Source organism: Streptopelia decaocto, assembly GCF_964273445.1.
Source record: "Streptopelia decaocto genome assembly, chromosome: 6".
NCBI lineage: Eukaryota > Metazoa > Chordata > Aves > Columbiformes > Columbidae > Streptopelia > Streptopelia decaocto.
Genome location: NC_138660.1, coordinates 47,759,926 through 47,784,366, shown reverse-complemented (window position 1 = coordinate 47,784,366; position 24,441 = coordinate 47,759,926). Strand labels below are relative to the sequence as shown.

At 38.4% G+C, this 24,441-nt stretch overlaps 1 protein-coding gene across 2 annotated transcripts in view; it reads right to left on the bottom strand.

The window, feature by feature from the left end:
- Positions 1 to 24,036, bottom strand: part of LRP2 (LDL receptor related protein 2) — a gene marked incomplete at both ends in the record, with an annotated part of 118,198 nt that extends 94,162 nt beyond the window's left edge. For both annotated transcript variants that reach the window (XM_082056654.1, XM_082056655.1), the window contains 4 exons: positions 1,592 to 1,708; positions 4,211 to 4,333; positions 6,516 to 6,623; positions 23,943 to 24,036. In XM_082056654.1, the coding sequence (XP_081912780.1) occupies positions 1,592 to 1,708; positions 4,211 to 4,333; positions 6,516 to 6,623; positions 23,943 to 24,036 (442 nt within the window). The remainder of the gene's footprint in view (positions 1 to 1,591; positions 1,709 to 4,210; positions 4,334 to 6,515; positions 6,624 to 23,942) is intronic.
- Between the last annotated feature and the right edge of the window lie 405 nt (positions 24,037 to 24,441).

Sequence of the window (24,441 nt, the reverse complement as noted above, 5' to 3'; positions counted from 1 at the left end):
ACCTAGTGGAGAATGTTAAACATGAAATAAAACGGGCACTTCAATTTTCAAACATCACAGCATCTTCTAGTCTGAAGAAAGAACTGTGAGTATTGTCTTTAGGACTCCACTCCCAGTCTGCTGCAGATTCCGTGCATTATAACGATCACACCATTTCATCTGTCTATTCCATAGCGCATTCAATGACTACTCATGGATTTCTCAGAGGTGCCGAGCAGTTCCTCATTTTTAATTCACAGACAATGCATTTTTTAAACAAATAACTTTTCTTCAGGATTTTTGTAACGTGTCATAAATTTGCTAAATTAAGTTATCAACCTCGTTTCTTCCTCTAAACTTTAAGATAAAAAATGCTATGCTACAGAAGATATTCTTCCAGCAATGGTATGGGGTACTTTGGATCTTGGCTTTTAAACATGTGTGTTGATGACTTCAGAACTGGCTGTGGGTCTGTCACATGGAAAAGTTCCAAGCCAGTTGTCTCAGTAACCTTTTATTTCAGAGTAGCATATACTTCTAAATCACCTTTCATTCTACAGAATGTACATTTTAGCCACTTGGGAGTCAGGGAAAAAGCGCACTAGCAGTTGACTGACCATGTAACATGCTGGTTTTCCTTTGTACAGCATATGTCCATATGCCCTTTTTTCTTCCAAGCACAGTCATTAACAACATTTTAATTCTTGCTTCTTTATCCAATCCTTAGCATCCCTAGCTTCTTTCCCCACTCTCCACCCTGGGCTTGGTTCTGAGCAAAGTTTACAGTTATGTCTTTTTCCCAAAGGCACACTTAAGTTCTAATAGCTGAAATAGCAGCTCATATGTTATTATACATGTCACTCATGACATGTAAATCTTTAATACCAACAATGGCCTGGTATGTTGTTACCCACTGCTGTGTAGGTATTAGGCAAAAACATCTCTGAAATATGTAGCCTCTATTCTGCAGCCAGCTTGCCTTTCCAGCAGTATTCAACCCAGGCCAGGATCTAGAGAGGTTGTCACCAGTCAGGCAGCCTCAGCTCTGTGGAGACTGAAAAAACTACCTGTGCATCTGCGTTTTGTTGGCACACTATAAACAGCTTATCTGAATACAGTATGACCCAGTGCCACTTCACCTCCGCAGGCAACTGCAATCTAGAATACAAATGCTTTTAAAAGTGTCAAAGTCCCTCAAATAAATGTTTTGGAGTCAAATTCCGCTTTTCTGTACAGATTACAGTTATCACTGACTTCAGAAGGAGTATGCAAAAAAAATATGAAAAAAATTGGCAAAGTTAGCTCTGAGTCTCCTAAGGCTTTAAGTCATTTAAACACGGTTGCTTTTTTCCAATGCAATATTAACTTTCAGATCATCACAAATAAGAAGCCCTGATTCTATGGCAGCAGTCTGCATTTGAGTGCTGCAATAACGGGATCTATATCAGAACATCAGCTCTAATACACCAAAGAATCTGAAATGAAATTCTCGTAACAAGCAGCATATTGTGGTCATCCTGTCTGTCAACAAGCCCTTTAATCTTACAAATTTATTAAAATGCCACAGAGAGATGAGATGAAACCAGATCTAGTTCTAAGAGTTAAGACTCACGGCAGGCTCTTTCATCTGTTCCATCAGTGCAGTCCTTCACGCGATCACACCAGTACGCACTGGGGATACACTGTCCATTGGAACACGTGAACTGCTGACTTGAGCATGTCCTTCCCGCTGCAAGAAACAGGCACTCAATCAGTCAGTCTTTTCTATCAATCAAGATTTTTTATGCAGAAAAATATTTTCCCTCTTCCTTCTTCTTAACTACTCCATCCTTCTCACAAATAGTGGCAGAAGACTTTCTCCTCCCATACCTTTGTGTACTCAGGGAGATTAAAGAACACTTGACAAGCACATGGCAGGTAACGCAGCTCTACGAGGTCTGGTTTTCTACCTTGAAGGCGTTGACCTCCACATGAAAAATCAACTCCCTATAATTGTTCTGCCTAAAAGACTGAACTACCAGTTCTCACTGTTTTAAAGTTTTCTCTATTATTTTGTTTACCAGGTCAAAATCTGCCAATAACTGTAAGTTATGTGGTCAACTAGAATGCCACCATGTAAACACAGCAGAACTAGAGGTAAGGTGCTGTTTCTAATACAGCCAGGGCCTCAAGAATCAGGAATATTTTACATTCATAACTAATAAAAGATTGAGAATGAGTCCATCTCTTCTAATGACAGCTGTGTCAGTGAAAAGCAACCACATAAAACTCTGCAATTCCACTCTGATTCCACTGCAGCTAAATTACATTGTCTGTTCTTCTTAGGCAAATTAATTGAATCTGTGAAGAGGTAGCTGAAGGGCAAAATTACTGCTAATTTTTCCTCCCTTCTGTCCCCTGCATGTTTCTTTCAAACCTATGCTATATTGCAACAACATCCCAGTCTATACACTGGCATCTGGTCTGCTGCTTTACAAGGGCTCTTTATTACTTCTTCTGTCACCAGTATTCCCAAAGTAAGATCAGCTCCTGGGATACTGGTGTCATGAGGTGAAACAAGAGCAAGACAGAAAAACAAATTTGTTTTAATCCTGCCTGTGTGACTTACAGAGCTGTTCGCCATTCTTCTCAGGAAATAGTTCTAACCTTTCATGAAGGAAAAGCTCCTCCAGGATTCCCAAGCACAGAGATAAAAAGTTTAGAAGAATAAAAACAAATACCAGGAGCTGGCTCAAAACCAGCAAGCAGCACAGTGCTGCTGCATAGTTACTGACACTCATGATTAACCAGTACATGAAGAACAATGTTAGAGTGACCCAGTTCAAAAGTCAACTCAGAACTGTTGCTCATTTCACATTTTGTATCTACAGATTCCTTAGTTAAAACATAACCAGCAGTTATGCTGACACCTTCAAGGAAGAGGGGAACAAAAAACAGTTAACCTTAGTTCCAATTTGTCAGTCCTCACTGGGAACAGTATCAAAATATAACAAAAAAAAACTGGGTCTGTGAGCAAAATCCTTCCAAAACTCAAACCTGTGAACCTCCCCAAAATCAAGGACATTAGCGAGTAGCTCCATAGTTGTCCAGTTTAAAGATATTATCCAAAAATTACATAGAATCAAAAGGAAAACAAATGAATCTTATCCTCATCACTTGAAGTAACTCCTAATACTGGAAGTTGCAAGAAATCCGTTCTTTAGAACATGACAACACTTGCTCTTCTTGCCTTATGCAATAATGCAGAGGATGTATTTTGGTGCAATAATCATCTCAGTTCGCTGTTCATCACTTTGTCATGTACTTAACTGTATGCAGCCCTTAAACTGCTTAGTCATGAAATTCTAAAATCAGAGTAACATATTTTATTATGTGTCTTTATCTTGCTATCAATACTGAAAAAAAGAAAGAGCTGATGGTTCTGGCAGTTAGGCTGCTAAATTATTTCTTTGCTCTAAAATATACCGAGAACATTAAACACTTTAGCTTAAAACAGCAATTCAAACATGGTTAATATACTGTTTAGCATATTAAGGTGAAATACTAATAGGAATTATGTCCTAAGATTAAGCTGTTTCAATGATAATGAAAGACTAGAATTTCACCTCACAGGAGGATTTTTGGTATTTCTCCTCTCTGAATACGAGAAAGAACATCTCTGGGTATTTTAAATAATAATGACATCAAATAGCATCACTGAAGATGGTACAAGAATCTTAAGCAATGTTCACTTCAACTGCCTGATAATTCCTCCTTTTTTATATACACAAATAAATTTAGAAATTTTCTACAAAGAAATTAATGGGTTTTTTTTAAATAATTCTGAGATGCCAGTGTGAATTTTGTTATGCAACAAATGAAGCAGCTTTTTCTGTGACTGAGACAGTATTTGGACATGAGAGTACTATGCATATTTCACTATTTTTGGAGCTACTACTTTCTTCATCAACTATAAAACTAATATGCACTGTATATTTTTCTCATTTTTTTTCCCCTGTTAATTAACTGAAACATCAGTAATTTTCAGATTTCAAGAACTGAATACGTCTTTTTGGACATGTTTTATCTGTTTCCAATTTCAGATTATTTCATTTCTAGAAACTACTTTAGGAAGACTCTTCTGGTAAAAGCTGTACTTACAGCAGGCTTGTTTCTGTATGCTCTCAATACGCTACTATGTGAATTACCTTATTTCACAAAGCTGGTATGACATTAGAACACAAAAACTTACGACATTGTTGATGCTCATCTGAGCCATCTTCACAGTCTTCCTCATCATCGCAAACCCATGACTGTGGGATACATTCACCATCAGTCTTACACTGAAACTGATTTCCCTCACAGGTAGGTTGTGCTAGTGGAAGCAATGAAAAAAAAAATGTCATTTCACAGACATGTAGGAAAGTACTTTCAAAGAAAAGAGTTAAATAAGGTAAAAGAAGACTTAAGGTTCAAGTGTTGATTGACTGTAACTTCCACTAAACATATGAAGCATTTGACAAATGAAAGAAAATGGACCGAGCAGGGAGGGGAAAGTGAGCCAGCAGAAGGATGCTCGAAGGCAAAATTTAGTTTAGTGAACTCCTGCGTGTGAATCATCAGTTTTGTATCCTCCCCTGGAGAGACAGTTTCCTCCATAAGGCAGGTCACAGCAAAAGCTTAAGGCTTGGAACTGCCCCTCTGGCAGAGCCTCTTTTTTTTCCCACTTATATATGGAATCATGGCAGCTTCCCTAGTCTCACAGGGGTCTGTTCAATTGCTCTCACTTTACCTCAGGTGCTCTGTCCCTGGTAGAAAGGTCTTTCAAAACAAGCTCTAAACCCTTCCCTGTGAATTCACGAGGCAAAAGGGAGCATCAGGTCAGAACAGTGTGAATGTTGTTGCCCCAGCTCCACTCTGTACTTTTCAAATAGCCAAACGAGACAGAGCCGTCAGAGAGAAAGATCAAAATAAATGTTTGAAACTGTGTTACTGTTTGCTCCATCCCTAGTTAATACACCTGGGAAGAATCACAAGGACAACAAAGTCCACTAGACAGGACTCTGGTCTTAATGATCTTTTTTCTCAGGATCATGGTTTTGCTGTGCTGTAAAGTCAACAAGAAACACTTTGTGCTCATGGGATGATACACAAGCACAACTAGCAATGTAAACAAAGCATCAAGAGAGAAAATCAAATCACCTTGTAGATTTAGAGAAGTATGAAATTACATTAGAGGTAAAGTAATTAGAGGGATAAAATTGATCACATACTACAGAATGCACTTTGTGCATACTTTTCTCAGTTCTTGTTTTAAGAACTGGAGAATGATCTTGTAATAGAATTTTAAACTTAGGCCAGTTTTAAACAGTTTAAAACTATCTTCCTAGACACTTATGTGCCCCAGTACCTATAGCACATTAACCCATTGTTTTTAAAAGTCCAATTAACTGAAAAAATCTGAAAAGTTTCATTTTCATCTTCCTAATTCATCACATGTATGAAAATGAGAACAACTAACTTCATGCTTATGATAAATAGAGTAGGTGTCAAGTTGGGGTTTTTATTATCTTTCACGAAGTCAGTGTGAATTTTACCCACTCCTTGTTCAAAGCCCAACCACTTCTTTCCAGTTGCAGTTCAGAACTAAGCTGAAATAGCAAGCTATAGGACAACAACGTTGTCTTACCATTTTAAGGTGTTCTTCATCCACAACTGCACTGGTTTTTGGAGCTAACTAAAGTGCTAAGCAACAAATCAAACTACCAAGCTGTGTGAACAATTTCCAGCTATTATATGGCTCAAGCAGCACAGAAACAATCCAGTGTGAAAAGAACCAATATAAATTAGTCTTTTTCACTCCCCATCAGCTGAGGGGCAAAATCTGGCCTAACCTAGAATTTGGCTGATAATGACACCAGCCCACAAGAACTCAACACTAGAACCGAGAAGTTAAAATGCAGGTGAGTTCCTGAAAACAGACTATGGAGAGAATTTCTTCATTTTCACAACTTTTTCACATTCAGCTTGAGAGAATCTTTTGCCATGGATACTACAGCCCATCCGAATGCAATTGTTGTCCCTGAGCTGCTGACACTGAGAATAACACGACAACTAACCGAGACTGCATTTCAGGTGCAGTAGGTACAGCTTGCCATCTAGGGTCTGAAAGATATAAAGATTAGGAGCTCAAGTGATGCTGGTGGTAGCTGTACATACATCAAATATTCAGGATTACTGCAATAATAGAATACAGTACATTTCTACACCCACATAGAACCTAGCCCATTAGTCATCAAATGAAACAGCATTATTGGACGCACAGAATTTTTAAGGGACGGCTAAGTCAGAAGTTGAGCACCACTTGATTTTCTGACTAGCAAAGCAAACAGGTTCAAGAAATATGATTCTCAAGCAGATTCTCCGGTAATCTCAAGACAACTAGGCGTTTTCTCCCCCTCTAGTATTCATTCTAGTACTACATGTACATTTGAGCACATTGGGATCTCAGTATTTCTTGTGTTACAAAAAAGCTGCTCTGTAGTTATTTCACTTACGGCAACCAGCTTCATCTGTGTCATCCGCGCAGTCTCTAGCCCCATCACACCTCCAGTCCGCAGGAATACAGCGACCATTGCCACAGCGGAACTGCCCACGCTCACACCCTGTGGTAAAGCAAAGCAACAAGCAGGTTGCTAGTACCAGCACATAAAAACACAGTGGAGTGAGCTGTCAAACAACTGTAACCTTACAGCATGGAGAGAAAATATAATAATACAAAAAGATAAATAAGTATATATACATATGTATACATATGTATACATATATGTAAAATTGGGTCAAATCAAAATTCCTTAGATGTCTACACACCCAGTCAACCAGAATAAAAGAAAAAAAAGAACCAGCTCTAGATTGCTAGAAAATTCCCATAATTTTAACATATTTGCATATTATCCAAACAACAACAACAAAAATAACCTAAACAAGTCTCAGAGGAGCATCTACACTATAGAAACCTATTTAGCAGGAATAAATCAATTTAAATTCTCAAGCAGTATAGACCTCAATAAAGGTAAGACATCATTTCCCACATTATTTCTAAGGGATAAATGTGCTCAACATTAGTCTACTCCAGACGCTCTAAGGATTTTAAAAAATAATAATAATCCCCTTTGCTGATGTGGAAATCTTTTTTCAGCAGTGACCTGCTTGAAAGTATAGAAAGACCTCAGTTTTATTTTGTTTTCTTAATAATGTCCTAATATTTAAAATCTTTCCTCTGAAGTACAGGAAAGTATGTCTTCAGTCAATATTTGAATAGCAAATAATTTTAAAAGAAATTAAGCTTTCAGACATTTATGGTTATCAGCAGCTATCCTGCTGTCATTCCTCCTGCTTGACCTACTAAGGATTAAGACCTGATAAAGCAGCATTCATTCCCAGGTGTAAATGCAGCTGGACCAGGCCTTTATTAGAGTCGACTAATGAAATCTCTAGTCCCATAGGAAAGAGAAAATGCACTGTTTATGGCCTTCTGTTGTGACTATGGCCTCATAAAAAGGGAGTGAACAGTTTTATAGGTCCCCAAAACAATGAACTATAACATAATTATGTTCAACCAAGCTCTGCTTCATGTTAATCTGTTGTCAGCACCTCAGAGAAGGGAACACTGAAAAAAACTGAGGTATTAGCAAAGCCCAATTCTGAAGAAAAAAAATCCTGTTTCGTGATTTAATTAATAGCTGTATGATTAAAACTACATCTTTCAATTATTCCAAGTGATTTGTCCAGAGAAGATAATCTCAGTATGCATAAAACACAATCACCTACTTTTTGAATTTGTGATGACATAAATAACATGCTACCTTAACTTTCATGTAAAACCAGGCATATCAACACTGTCACATAAACACAGTTAAGTGATGTATTCCTAAGGGATATAGGCAAGCTACTTTATGCAAGGAATGTTCAAATCTGATTGTCTGGTAGTGACATCCTGATTTATAATGTATCCTGCAAATGGTCAAAAATTTCACTTGGATAAATGGTGGTACGGAGTGGTACAGGAGTATGTTCACCCAAATACCTTCTATAGACTAATGCATGATGGTGGTTGGTGGTGCAGGTCTGGGGTTGGTGGTGCAGGTTTCTTATCAACTACCTTTAAAACACAACAACCTCCCTTGCAAAAATGCCCTGAAGGAATGTACAAGTTCACTCTGGAATCCCAGGCCCTCTCGCTGAATTTTGCCCTACAGAGCAACATTTCCATAAGAGATTAGCAGTTAAAGCTCTAATAAACACAACACATAAACGACCATTTATCAGTTGGAATTACTATGCAAAGCGAATACTAAATCTGCTTGTATACTTAGTATATTATTGCTATTCAAAACCACTGAAACATTCATAGCCACTTAAAAAGAAGTTACAATACAGAACTTCTAACGAAACAGGCACTTATAAACAAGTAATATGAGCAATTTGTATATTATTTGTAAATAACAACTAGCCAAAAAAATTAAAGCACTATGTACAACACTGCTCATTTATCTCCTCTATCTTGTATTAAGTTAGTATAGTTAAACATACCCTTATAGTGATAAAAATGAGGAGATAACACTGATAAACTTTTTAGAAAGTGCTATAAACATAGCAGACTTTGTACAGTATGAGAAATTGTAACTGAATGTTAACAGAAAACCTGCAAATCATGCAGCTCTATGCTCAGTAACACTTTGCAGAACTACAGTTTAAGTTGTTCACACCTACAAACAATAAGCACTGTATCAATGTCCATTTACACAACTCTTCAGCAGATCTGCTATAATTAATTTAATTATGGCATTAGGCTTTTCACATGTTGTCTTCCATGTTTACTTATAAATAAAGGCAAAGAGCTCTGAAACACCTATAAAAATACAAAAGACTGATACTTTACTAATCACTGTTTTATATTATCTTTAAAACATATAAAATTACACAGCAGAAAACAATGTTAATTCATTAAAAATACAGTCTTTGAAAATAACTAATATGGAAGAAGCGAAAGTTATCTGCAGTATCAAGGGCACTTCTCACCAAGGTTCTAAAAAGCCTCTGTTTCAACTGCAAACAAAAACAATTCTAACCTTGATAAAGGAGAAAGTCATCAGGGGAAAAATGCATAATTACAAAATTACTGCTATGAATACCCAGGAGAAATATCCAGAATGAAAGAAAAATAACCATATCAGCAATAACCAGGTTTGTTACTGTAGACAACAACAGAGACCATTCGCTCAAAACTTAACTGAACACATTCTGCTACAAACAAGTACTGGAAAACTATAAGATTTGAAGAACTGTGATTTAGTTACTATGAATTTAGTTCTAGATTTTAAACGGTATTAATTTAAGCAAAAATGTTGCAGGCATTATTCAATGCAATGACCTGCAAAGGAAGCACATGGAGCCCAACAGAACCATTTCCAGTGGCACAGGCTGTGCCATGCCAGCCAGCGGCACCTGCACCAGCACGGGCAGGGACTCTCAGATGACAGGGGACATCCCCTTGGGTTTTGCCTTTATTTGAAGCCTAGATTCACTGAAGAATTAGTACCTAGCAATTTTATGGAAGACTCTGCTTTCAATAACAGATTTTTTAAATGGCAAGGCAGCTGATGAATCAGTCAGACACTGCCAAAAATTAATATTAATGAGCTAATTTCCATAGAGATTCTGATATACTCTGACAGAGGCTGATAAAACCAGACATCTCTCTCAGGCAAACAGAATCCTTTTAGCGGGATTCCTGGAGGAAATAACCACTGAGTTTAATAACAAGCAATAAAACAGATAGTGTTCACTGTCATGCTTTCAATTTGCTGAAAGAGAAGAATCTAGGTGGCATTTGAAAATCCAAAATGTGTTGCTCTGCTTTTACTAGCATTCAACTTTGGTCTTCTGACTGTGATTAAAGCACTACTAAAATATGGGCTAAAAAATGCATGGCAGGCCTTATGAATTGCACCAGAATATACACAAAAATAATCTGTTATTTTTTAACAAAAATAATTTTGAGATAGAAGATCTGTTTTGACTGCTCAACAGGAAAACACCAAGGAAAAACTAAATATATATCATGTTTAATATAAACCAGTCTAGTACTGAAAAATGCAAACCAAAGATCAGGAGCATACTTATTTGCCCCAATATGTTTGTGCAGAAATACTTAGATTGAGAAGTAAAGCTTGAATTCAATCCTCTTGTACTAAAACCAGAATTTTATGTTTGGCTTATAATGGAAATCAATACTGCCCACTCTCTGCCACTTTGCAGTACTTTAGACTCCTTTCAGTTCCTCTCTGAACAGTTCTAGTCTTTCCTGCTTATTTCGTACATTTTCTATAATACCTGCCTATTCAACCTTGAAGTCTCTCATACTTTTAACTACAACTCCAAACCTGTTGAATTATATTTCTGATTCACAGAGTAAGGGCACTGTGACTGTCTATTCTGACTATACAGAATGGGCCAAACCCCCTCATTCGTTTGTTCTTCCTGCTGCTCACAAAACCTTCGAGAACTGTTAACACCTCTTTAACAGTAAAGCTTGAATAAAAGATTTAAAATTATGAAGAATGCATTAAGCCCAGGGTAGATTGTACCACTCTCAAACTGTCCACTCAAAAATGAAACTTCCACTACTGTGATTACTTCAGGAATCATCTCTCCCAACAGATTTTTTGTGTTTGAAAGACTAGCGTTCTTCAAGGCAATATTTTTCCACATAAATTTTACAAAAAGAAAAATAAATGACAAGCTTTCTTTTCTCCCTTCTGCCTTCCAACAAAGGGTCCTCTTTGTTCCCATTCGGCCCCCAAACAGAATAGCCACTCCAGTGGCCTTGCAGGTAGAAGAATCCTGGAGAATCACCTTCCATGCGCTTTGATGTCAGAGTTTTGCCTGGCTTAATTACATGTCAGACAGCCTGAGGTTTTGGAATGCTCAGGGAGGGGAAGCTGAACCTCTGGAAATTCCACCTCTCTTCTACCACATTAATGAAGAAAGAAATAAAATCCATATTTTAGGAAAAAATGTTGCTTACTATTGTAAAATGCCCCGTGATACTGAAAAGTAGTATTCTGTTAGCAATTACAACAGGCAAATGAACAAAGATTATTTCAAATATAAAGAAAAACAGAGTCTGATAAAACTATGCTGAATTTCGTATACCTTGAGACAATATTTAACTTCCAGTCTTCCGACATTCTGTAAACTCCATTATATTTAATATAAACTATTCAGATTAAAGAAAACCCACAGACCTCACAAGCATTTATAGGTGTTACAGAAAGCAGTACAAGATTTGTCTTCAGTCTTCAAGACCTTGCAACATAAAATGTCTTTTGTACCTACATGTCTCTAAACTAGATTATATTAGAGAAATAATTTTAACAGACAACATCAACAAAGAGACAAATGTGACTCTGCACCGACTTCCCATGATGGCAAGATCTCTGTATACAGATGGATAGGTGGACAGAAGACTAGTCAAGGGACAATCTGAAGGCAAAGAGCCACCAGAGTTGGAAGTATTCCTAGACAGAGACTCTTTCTCTAACTCTGGTGGTGTTTAAGAGTGATCCATGCACTACTCTTCACAAAAGTTCTCTACTCTGGGTCTGAGTCTGTTTATTCTTCTGAATGCCAACAACACCATGTGATGCATGTGCAGAAGTACTTTGTTTATTTAATTTAATTGTTTTATTATGCACTCACTCCCCAGCCTTCAAGAGAAGATGGCGACACTTGAGAAAACTTTCTGGTACACAAACCTTACAGATTATTGGGGAGGGCTGGCAAAGAGGTGGAAATGAGAAAAAGACTGAACTTGAAGCAACAGATTTGGTTCTGCACTGACAATAATTGGAGTAAGCAAACTGGCGCTTGCACAGATTCCTCAAAAATGAGCAGAAACCCACTGATGACAACAATAAAATAGCTTTTACTCCACCAAACAGTAGAAAACAATACTTCTAGCCATTGACTCCTAAAATCCACCCACATGTAGAACTTTTTATATTATTGGATTATAAATAGAACTGATATCAGGAGGGTGAGAGGGATTAAAACAGAAGAGAAACTTAAGTTTAATTTTTGCTCATTTGTTTCTTTCTCTAAGCCTACCTGAATATGCAGAGTCTGTTTCCATCTCATAAATGAGCTAGGTGTTCCATATTCAGGGGAGAGGAAATTTTGAGTAAACCTTATCCTGAGGTTCAGTGGAATGATGGGGGTCAGAAGCTGTAATAAATAGATCTTGCCTGTCAGAGTAGAACCCAAAACCTACATTTTGAACTTTTACTCACTGACTACAAAATTCAAGAACAAAAGTGGAAATTTTGTCTTTCAGTATGGACTTAGAAATACCATCTTTCACTGCAGCAACAGCAGATTTTTATGGTTTCCTTTTCAAAATCACTTGCCAAGAAGTGGGGGAAGAAAAAAAGTCTGGAGACAGCAAAATCTACATTCTATTCTGTGCTTTGTGTCTGTATGTTCTTGCACATACAGACACTCATCAACTAAAATCATTGTTAAAACTAAAGCTCTCATTTTAATAATGCTCACATGCAAACTCTTTTACAAAAATACTTAAAATTAGTGTATTCTATGTTAAACTATTTGTTTTCTGTTAATACAGTTATAAAAGGACTTTAGATTCATTTCTGCTAATGCCTCAACATAAATCCAAGAATTACAGAAATTTAGGATTTTAATCTACTGAAACTAAGCATGAAAGCTTTCCTGCAAAGCAAAAAGGGTTCAAGTCTCCTGCAGACAACAAGTTCAAAGGAATGACACTGTAAATGCCTCCTAGCAACATTAAAGATATTCATAATCCTCATCCTCTCTACCTTATTTTAGTAATTGAAAAAGCAATGCATGCAAACAGCCTGATAAAAATAGTTTATAAATTCATTTTTAATGAATCTATTATTTTTTTTTCAAGTATAAGCCTGGACTAACAAAACTAATAATAAAGAGAACAAGACGCTAATTTTCTGATAAACTTCTCAGAAAAAACCCTCAGGTTTTTGTGGTTGTTTTGTTGCGTTTTTTTTTTTCCTCTCTCTCTCAAAGCTCTGATATTCAGAACAAAATAACTATGGTTTCTACATTATTTCTTTAAAAACAGCCATTCTGGAAAAAGTAGAAAAAAAATCAAGTTATACAGTATTGTAAAATTATTCACACTGATCCAAAATGTAAAAAAAATAAACTTCTTAAATATAAAATCATGACGGTTTCTTCATCATACACACTCACAAACAGCACATATCCATACTTCGTATCTTTACCATCATAAAGTACTATAAACAAATTAATCAAAATCAAGTTCCTTTACAATGCTACTTCAATGCACACATTTTTTAAAAAGCAATAAATGAACTCTTACTGTCTTCCTAGTCCTTTAACAAGGTAGGAATAAGAAATAATCCTTTTAAGCAAGGGCTAATTCTAACAGACAGGAGGTGATAGTATTTTCTACTGATGAGGTAAAATATTCCTTATATTGTGCAGATGTGGCTGCTTCTTCTATTTAAGTCACTATCAAATTTATTGTACTTCAGTGATAACTGATAATCAGCCATTAATTGTTACTGGACACTTTCTTTAACCCCAACTGCATATGAAGTATTTTCCAAGGTGAGACTACTAAAAACTATTTGTACTCCTTTCTTAGAGAATTCAGTGAAGTTACTAACTGTATGACCAAATTCAAGAGAACCTGGATTTGCAGTACTGAAAGATTCGCCTTCATAATACAAAAAATGGATTAAAGACACATCACACGTAAAGAACACGTTCCACACTAAATTGGATAACCTCAAGCAGTTAGGTGTGTTAATCCACATAAATCAGTTGTGATTGTGTTAGCTGGCCCTGTGGATCTCTAGGGAAACATGCATTTCTGAGCCTTCCAAAATCCCAGAAGCTTCCTTTTCATGAATGGCACATTAAATATGCAAAAATCTGTTCCAATTGACCAATTGACATAAAGAGGAAAAGGAACAAGCAAACACAGTAGAAATAAAGACACCCCCCCGCTACTCACAGAAGGAAGCATCCCAAACATTTTCATAAGAATGAACCTTGCTAATGGCCCCAAGGCTGCTGTAAAATTAAAACTGGGTAACAGAGCAGGGGGGAATATGACCAAAGGAGGAAAATCTTCAAGACTGGGATGTATTTACAACTACACGGTATGTAGAAAATGAAAAAAAAGTGCTTAAAAAACTTAGATAGAACATGTACAGTATGTACCACTGAGAAAGTCCAATAGATGCAGTAGCAAATGATAAAACCTTCTCAGGAAGCTATTGTGTTTTTGAGAGTTGTACTGTTTTTTAAATAAATTTTTCAACCCATCTGTTCTCAAAGTTAGACCCCGTGCTGAGATGGTGAACTGCATTCAATGTAGTCATGCTCTCCTGAAAGCTGATGAGTCATTGTAGCACTAGGATTGGAAGCCTCTTACTGAGACTCATTCCAGTTTGTGACAGTGAAATTGTGTAATTTTTTTCTGTTTCTTTTGTGTATTATTGCTAGATTGAAAATTGCTATGCAATCTAACACTTTGTCAAATCATAAACCTTACTGGAAAATTCTTCCACAGGTTATTAACTGAAAAATGAAACTTGTCATGCAAAAAACAAACCACTTTCCCTTACAGATAGTAATCACAGTAAGCACATAGAGTGAAAGCTATTTCTCTCTTCCCACCACAGAACCCATATCTATAACAAAATTCTTCACTACTTGCGTAACACCATCATGCCTAGTGAGACTCTCAAGCAAAAAAGATTGTTTAAACTGTGTCCCAAAGCTTTACAGGGATCATTTTGCACTTAAAAAAAAAAAAATCATCGTGTACAGTCATCCTTTTGCACTTCAAAAATAGCAACTGTTACTTGTTGCAAACTAAACATGTGAGAACATTTTCAGAAAAAAACAGAAAAACTGAGGTGTCCATGCAGAACAGACAGATCATATGCTGCAAACATCCTGTATGCCTAGACAGACATTCTAATGCTACTCACTACTACTGCCCGTGACATTAGGAACTACATATTTTGCTTTGGATGCCCCGACACTCATCACATTTCTCCCTTATTCAGCAGTGACTCAGTTTCAGCGAGCAGCTGAGAGCTATGGATGGTCACTCCTTATCAAGCTTCTTGAAACGGAAATTCCATGTGCTAAGGCAAGTCTGAGTAAAGGAAGGATCAACTGAACTGAAACAACAATGTTGTCCAGTGTGCTTGCACAAAAAGCAACTTTATCTTAATAAACCTGAAAATGACCAATAACAATTAAATCATCCATGGCTATTTGATTTCTAAATGTGGTATATATTCTTCATACTTTTCAGTTTAAAAAATAGTTTTTTAAAAAAATCCTTTAATCCAAATAGTAATGAGTTCATCAAATTAAAAAGGTAAAGTCCCTAAATTCATCAGAAGAGGATAAATAGAAGACACATCTCCCACAAAAACATTACCCTTCCTGTCAGCCCAAATGGAAGTATTTTATTTAGATCTCCCCTAACCAGACAAACCCTACAACTGTCAGATTTACTCACCCTTTTGGATTTATTAAGGATGCTTGATTCTGCTGACACTTCCCTTCATCGGTGGTTGCTGGGCATAATATTTTAAGTAATTCTTTAAATGACATTTGCTACGTCCTGTAAGCAGCATTCCAGGCACAGAGGTGAACAGCAGGGAAGAAGGGTCCCCTGCTCTACCCTGTGTATCTGGGTAAGCCCTACACTTGCTGCATCCTTGGAAACACAAGAGCAGACAAGTATAATACTGCGTACAATGTACTTACTGCCGGCAGCAAGCACGCAAAGCCACAGGAAAGGTGCACGTTGTCTCCCAAGTTACATAGTGGTAGCAAACATGACATAAATTACACTGCCCACGGAACTGCAGGCATCTGCCTACAGACTAGCAACCTTCAAATCATATTCCCCTCCTCAAAGCATCAGTCTTTCAAAATGCCTGCTAGGCAGAAGATTGGAAGCACACCTGCTCTACTGCCAGCCAACAAGTCAGGATCTCCAGACAGAATGTTTAGTGACCACAATCTTCCCTTAACTGGGTGATAATTTGTGTCTCTCTGTCTCTACAACATTATAAAATTTCTTGGGATTTAAGTCTCTGAGAATTGTATTGGACATCTGAAAAAAAAAAAGGCAATTGATTGCTAAAAAATGGTGAGGAATAGTTTCTGTTACCTAATAGGTGATGAAGTCTTAAAGTATTAGTATGGATAAAGTACTTAATCAAGGTTGGAGCTTTTACCTCTCAAGTAATTTAAATTTTGCTACCAATTATTTCATTGATTTTAACTATTTTTTAATTTCTTTTTTCATCAAACAAACCAAGAGACACCCAAATTTCTAAAGGATTTAAAGTTCAGCTTTAAAGTTTTATTATACTTTGTTTTTTTCACTGCAAGACAACCATTTTATAGTACATTCTGTGGCAGCATTAATAAAGTTTAAAACTGCAAAACTGATAAAAGCTAGTAATAACAGCATTCTTGCATTTCCACTGTTAGATTGACATTTTTTTTGATCGCCTACACTTAGAACACAAATTCCATGGCACGACATCACTTCTGCAAGCGCCAGAGGAGCCTGATTGTTGTTGTTGCCCTCTGTCCTCAGGCAAAGTTTCCGGTGAAGCAGCTGGACGGACAGCCTCACCAAAAAGATGAGCCACAACCGAGCCACAGCTGCGGCTCTGCTCAGGTTTCCCATTGGTTCAGTCAACAGAAATTTATCAAGGCTCAGATTAACAACAGGTAGCTGCAGTTTAATTACTCCACTAAATACCTATCATGTACTGCACAGGTAACAAAAGGATGTTTAGTAGTTTGCTACACCTACAGAATATTAGGAACAAAAATTCATTGTCAGTGAGGCTTTAAAGTGCATTCTGTGGCTGACTTCTTACAGAAAAGTCAAAGCTGCAAAGCTAATAAAAATAGCTCCTATATTCATATGGAATACACCACAAACTTTGTCACTTATTTCAGACACAAACTGTGGCTTGTTTCTTTCACGTGAAATGGTTTAAAAACTTGTTAGATCTCATAGTCGTAAGAGTTATTTTTATTAACACAGCTAGAAGGCCAACAAAAGCTGCAGCAGCATTCCATGTGCTTGGTTATCAGCCAACTCATTTATTGCATTGCAGGTTGAGAATAGCCCTACAATCCTGCTCAGAAGTGAACACGTGAGCAGTCCCATTCAAGTGAAGCCATCTGTTTACACTCGACAACTTGACAAAAGGGTTTCCCGCAGTGCTAGCACTGGTTCACTATAGCCCTGGTGGGACCACTCCGGCAACCAGCATGCTGGCCAAGCACTGCCTGTATGTTCCCAGCAGTAGCCCTAAGCAGCGGCTGCATGGCCAGCTGAGCCAACCCACTGACCTACCATAGGAAAAGGGGTCTCTCTCGCCCTCTTTCCAGCTCCTCTCCTACTCCCACTTGATGCTAAGGTTCACTTTCACACTCCGGCACCTACAAGACCTTTCTGCATGCTGCTCTAAATCACCAAGCCACCAGGAAACCACCTAATTCCCTAGGCCTGGTTTAGTTTTCCTCCAGGTTTGTAAGGGCGAGCAGCTCACAGAGAGATCTGCAGAGCAGTGGTGCTGGTGCAAAGCAGCAACACGAACTCAAGGCTTGGCAGCAACACGGGAATGGGCCATTGGAGGACAGAGGGAAGGAGAGTGGAGCTGCCTGCTCCCAGCAGCAGTGAGCTGCTCAGCTGGCTCATCACTGCTCAGGAAACTGGACCCTTGGGTGACAAGGTATGACAAAGGCTTGATCAGCTCTAGATGGGGTTTCCCACTGATGTTGAATGATGTGAACTTTACATAGCAAACTTCCTTCTTCTGGGCAAACCTGGGGAGGATTATTGATACATGTATGTACCCCAGTTCTGCAGGCTCTATACTGCCTTAAACTAAACTAAGCTCTCTGGTACATTTATCTGATAATGTGCACAATAGTTTCTGAAGATAAAAACCATTACCTAGAATCTAAATATATGAGTGAATATATCAGTGCCTGTGATACCTTGTGGACTTTTTTTTTTAAGAGAAGCCACAGAACATGACTACAACCCCCACCCCTGCTCCACAAAAGCATAAGCCTGCAATCCCCATCAGAGGGAGTCCCTATTGGAACAGATCCCCATTCTTCGACTCAACTCAGCAGGGTGTATCATGACCTGCTTGTGCAAGAAAATAATTGGGCAGACACACTGCTGCTGTAAACAGTGCCCTTTTGCTGAAGATCTGGCTTCTTGATTGTAAAACAAAGGCAATTGATTCATGTTAAAAGCATAAAATAGAACAGGTCATAAAAGTAGAACAATTTCAGTCAACTCTTATATGTCATTTCATTAATCCAAAACAAAACTTGTAACAGTGATCCTTAGATCTCTAATCCACTTTAAGCATTGCAAAACAAAGGAAACATTAAAAGCCTTGAAACCAACAGTAAAGCTTATGGAATCCGCTGAAGGCTATCCATTCCATTAAACATTTCTATGCTTACTCATTGAACTTAACTTTTCTTTAACTGTTCTAAAAGCGTGCTGAGTTAAGGAATCAAAAAGCAGTTGACAAAATTAACATTATCATAAGAAACTGGACTTCAAAATGGATCTCAAACAGTAATAAGCTATTAAAAGAGATGTTTACTCTTCACTGAATCCTATTTTCTGTCTCTTAGATCAGTACAACTACTGGATAATTTCTTTGAAATTAAGGGAGTTGTACTGCATTGAGTCAGAATTGTTATTCCTTCATCCAGAAACAGCTCAAGGTATGTTTAAGAATAAAATATAATTATCAAATTATATAAAGAAGCACTTTAGGTTTAAATAATTTTAAAAACAGCTCTGTCCTTTATCTGCCACATTCAGTGTAAGCTGTTAGAAAGAAGCTGACAAATTATCTGATTTCATTGCTAATTAGCCACAGTAGAATAAAAACATCAACTTCTCTTTAAATAGATGTCAACCTGTAGATCATTAATTAGAAGGGACCTTTAATGTTTTTCAACAATGACAACTTCCAGAAAATATAATTTGCTTTGAAACATCCAAAGTGCTATATGGTTCCAGCAGAGGTCTGAAAGAGGATAAACAATTATAAAATCTTGCTTTAAAAGTGACAATACAATGTGATTCAAAGTTACATTTTTGTCTATCTGAAGAGTTTTCACAAGATCTCGGATCTAAAAATAAGTATTGTAGGAAGACCAAATGGCTTTTGATCCAATAGTCATAAAGGTAAAATGAACTGCCTCTACAATGTGCTTGTTTACTGCTCAATTAAAGACAAGTATTCAGTTTAAAAAAAAAAAATCTCAACAAAAGAACCTCTAGGTTCAATGCTCAATAATGAGAAGTTTAAAAAAAGCACATTTGGGCTTGGATCTGGCAATAATCTAACAGTGCAAGAAGACATGTGGAGGCAAAAAGGCTCCAAACAGTGTGATTTCATGGCAATCCAAGAAACCCAAAAGGAAAAGAATTAAAAGGCTTTAATGAAATTGCATTCTACCTTTCCCCCAAATGAATCTTTGCTCATTTCCTGCAAAACACATGGAAAATAAATCTGGATTAAAGTAGGATTTAATTGCTCAAATTTCCAATGAGCTCAATACATGAAAGAAGGTTTTGGGTTGTCTTACAGGGAAATAGAAGCATCACACACATCACACATTTATCTTAGTTGAAATCTCCTTAGATGCTCTGTCTCTATTTGTCTTGACTCTGTAGCTTAATTATTTACTGTAATTCTAGCATTTGGCACAGACCCTAAATCTAACCCCAGGTGTCATCCAATTACTGCTTTTAATTTTTAACTAAAATTCTGGGATTTGTCCCATTCCTCACTTTAGGTGATTAGTTTGCAAATTCCTTGTATGCTTTGCTGAACAGAATACAGAAAAAAGAGTAAATTATTAAGAAAAGTCAAGAGATTTACTAAAAGAGGGCTACTCATTAAAAAGAACCATTTTAAAAAAAACAGCCTGTCAGTGCACAGAAATACTACTCATTAATTAAAATGAGAGATTATATTTGGCTTATAGGTACTTTTATATTGTCAGCCCACAAGAAATAAATTCGTTCAGAGCCAGGTAGGTGGACTCTCAGTGGGATTTTTGGTCTTGATTTTGTGTGAGTACATCTCTGAGAACAACCAAGAAAATTATACCTGTAAGCATTATGAACACTACAACCCCTAGGTCATGCACAATACCTATTAAATTGTATATCAGGACTGCATTGGTATATTCATTTTCTTTGCCATCTTTCTCCCTTCTCATTACTCCTAAATCCTCAATCCCCAAGGAGAATCTCACTCAAGGTCTTCAAACACCAGGTCTTGGCAGAGGCACAATCTTACAGACAGGCTTCTCCATCATTCAGAGGTGCACTGCGCTGTACGAGGGAGGATGAGTACCGACTCTGGCCTGTCGCCTACAGCAATGTCACTGTACATCAGCCTAGAGACAGATTAAATAGATTTGAGTGAAGGCAATGCCTAGGAAACACTGAATTATTAATTTGGAGATTGAACTATTACAATGCTTGATGGGAAAGCATGTTTCTCCGTGCTATTCTGGAAAGAGCTGCTGTAGCTCTTCTCTATTTGGTCGTCTTGTACCTGTTCATATCTACCTCACTTTGTGCAAATGTTCATTGCGATTTCTGAGATATCATACCATATGAATCCATTCTTAGAACAGCCTTCACTGTCAGACTAACACATCACCCTATAACGGTAACAAATTTTAGTCATATTGACCTGGGACACATCTAAGCCGATGACTTATCATGTTTATGATGATTTAGGTTGTATGTAAAATTTGATGCGCTAAACTTTCATGTTTCTGCAAAAGTTTCTGCAAAAATCCTCAGAAGTATCCACCAGAAAGAAAGGGGAGGCAAATGGCAATTGGTACACAACGGTGAAATCCTGGCCTTTACGCTGCAATTTGGTATTTTGCAATAAGTTGCAGAAAAGCCAGCCTTTCAGTGTAACTACATGCAAGTCTGAAAAAAAGATTATACTGGCATTGTTTTCTAACTTGCATTAATTTAACAGCATTGGTGGCAAAAATCAATACCAATGTAATTCTTTAAATAATTAATATTATTTTAATACTCATACATTTATTATCTGAAAGATTTGCATCATCTCTGTTGAAAGTAGGTTGTCAGGACCTAAAGGACATGAAAAAGCAATGAAGAAAATTTAAATTATCTGAAATATATAGTTTATGGAAGTATTAACTATAGCAGATCTGTGCAGAATGTTTTTAATAGTTTGTGTCTAGAGGAGAAAGCTCTTTTTTATAACAAAAAGCAGGTTTCTGTGAATTATTTATATATTATTTTTTATATATGAATGGTTTTATAAAGAAACTGCTGAACTATTAAGAACAGAAGAAAAATTCAAACACTCTCAGGCACTAAATCCTCATCAAAAAAAGTACCGCAGGCCTTCCATGTTAGATAAGGTGAGCCCGGTAACAGCTACTACGTGGAATATTGCATGAGTGTGTAGATCTGGTACCCCTTGCAGTAACATTAACTAACTCATTGTTCAGATGCAAAGTTGCCCTACTGATCTCATTCACCCTCTGCATAACTGCTGCGAGTGCGACATCCATCCAGTGTCTCTAGTTTATGACTGGGAGCATGAAGCATTTTGACGTTCCTCAAAACAAACACTAACGTTGGTCCCGTGATTCTTCTTCTTGACACCACCTTCACTCAGGTAGTTTTTTAGATTCCAGCTGCAATTTTTTTTTCTGATAACCGTTACCCTACAGGCAACAAGGCTGATAGAGTAAAGGTTGCAGAGCGAGCCGTTGTGGCAGTTACAAGAGCAGTATTTTTATTCAGTTTGTAAGTGGTACGTTTAATTTCAGTAAATCCAGAATTAGATAAATCAAGGAAGAATCATTATATTATTATTTGAGCTACTTCTAGAAACACCCATCTTACTCAGGTAGTGCCAACAAAAAAACCTCCAAAACCAACACAGAAGCGCCTTTGAAAATACTGAGGATTAGACAAGATAATATGATTTTCACCATCTTCCTTCTGAGCCTTTGAACGGCTTTCATTATTCTTGTAATGTTTTTTGGGGGGTTGTTGGTTTTCTTTGTTTGTTTGTTTAATGAAAGCCTGACACAATCTCAACATTCATGGAGCTGGAACTTAAGAGTACCAAATATTTCACAATAACACTGTGGCCAAGACTGCTATCCGGACATTCTACTAGTATCGGTTACCCATTACTAAAACTATACTGTTTCATTTGCACAGTTATTCTACTCTGAAGGGCGGGAGGGAGATAGATGGGAATGATGACACCAAAGTAAAAAACTTCTATGCTTCCACGGCCTATGGATGTGAGTTCAAAGCTTCTCCCTGCTTATCCTGTCATGTCATTTACCAGGTATGTCCTAAACAGTCAGAAGTGGCTGTAGAGCAAAAAAATAAACATTTAAATCAGCACTGCAGCTTCCGTTCTATCCAATATAAAATAATAGTGCATAGGATTAAGTCTGGCCAGTGTGACCTCCTTGGCTAGAGCTTTTGCAGGCCTCCTGCTGCACATTAGCTATCTCCTATTTCCCTGCTCGTAAGTGGGAGCTGCTAGCAGCAGTTGCTGTATAATTACTTACTTTATTCTGTCTAAGGAGCTTAAACTAAGAGTTGAGCAAAGAAAGCAGATTAACAATTTGAACGCACATGTAATAGACACACAACCAGCAGGACCGCCGGGTCAACACAAGGGGCGGAGGAAACGCACTTCAGCCGCTCTTGCTCCGAAAGACAGGCTTCATTTTCACTGCAGGGCTGTTAAACCGCGCGGGAGAGCTGGGCTGCGGCAGAGCCGGGCTGCGGCAGAGCCGGGCAGCGGGCTGGCGGCTCGGCCGCCCCGTCCCCAGCAGCCAGATTAGCGGCCGCCCGTCACATGCCGGCGGCGGTCGCTTGGCAACAGCAAAGCCGCAGAGAAAGTGCTCCCTGGGCCAGCCCAGCCTGCCTCCCCACCGGCTCAGGGGCTTATTGTGCCCCAGACTAAGCAGCTGGTTCTTTCTCAGAGCCTTCTGCAAATGACTGCATCTACCACACGTACACAAGCCTGTCCACCTGTAACACCCCGCCAGGCACAACCTGCCTACGTGCAGGAGCTGCAGCCTGTGCGCTTCTCAGCAAAAACAACCCTGGGTACAGCTCTAGTGGTCACCAAACCTGCTCTGGGAATGCAGGTGAACTCTGCTCTGCAAACCTACACACACTCCTGTAGCAAGAAGGGCACAAAGATTGCAAGGAAAAAATGCAAAAACTCTTGGGGTGCTTTTTTTTTTTCCCACCTTCTGCACCACCAATGAGCAGCACTCACTACACTACAGCAAGTACACTAAAGCAAGCTGCCCCCTCGCATCTCTGTAAAACTGTGAGTTCAGACCGTGAAGTTGTAAAGTCTGAGCTGTCCCTCCTAATTTAGCAACAATTGTGTATTGCTGTCTCGTTCAATCAGGGGAAAAAAAAAAAAAAAAAAAAAAAAAAAAAGATAAAAACAATAAGAAAAAACATCCTGGGATAATTTAAAACTAAGATGAAGTGAAGCTCAAGAGCCGGGGGTGTTTGTGGTGTTTCTTAGGCGCTCGTCCCTTTTCCACAACAGAAATCGACTCCATCAAACGGCTCCTGGAAAGAGTCAGCTGTTTCCCCTAGCTATTAGAAAGAACTCCTTGAATCGGCTCCCGTTAACCCTCTACTTTCAGGCACTTTGGTCCTCTCCTATGAGACCCCAGGACAGGGATGTGCTTCTTGCGGTGCAAGTCCCGTTCCGGAGACGCTGGAGCATAGCGCTTACCTTGGCAACTGCTCTGCATTATGCATGCAGTGAACAATATGAGCAGTTTGCAAGCAGTTGCTGCTCTTCCCTCCATCCAGTGGCGAGGTCCCATCTGGGCTGGGATGCTCCAGCTCCCTCAGAAGCTGGCTCCTCGGCTCCGGGGTGCTGATCTGCACAGCAGCAACACAAGGAGCCTGGTGTCTTTTTCTTACCCCGCTAGATGTAGAAGAAAGGCGTGTTCGCCTGTTGAGACATCGCGTTTTCTATAAACTCCCACCCTCCAGACATCGCATAAAGCTCTTTATACCCGGCGGCCCCGGAACCAGCATGAGGAATCAGGCAGCGCTCCAGGCCCCGCACCGCGGGCGGCCCCTGCCCCTCCTTCCGCGCCCCGCAGCACCGGCCCGAGCCTGCCCAGCCCCGGCACTTGCACACTTCGGATCTCGGGGTCCACTGCTGCTACACTGCCTATTTTGAGTAGATCAGAGCAATTTCAGATTGCAAGTGAGATATGTCC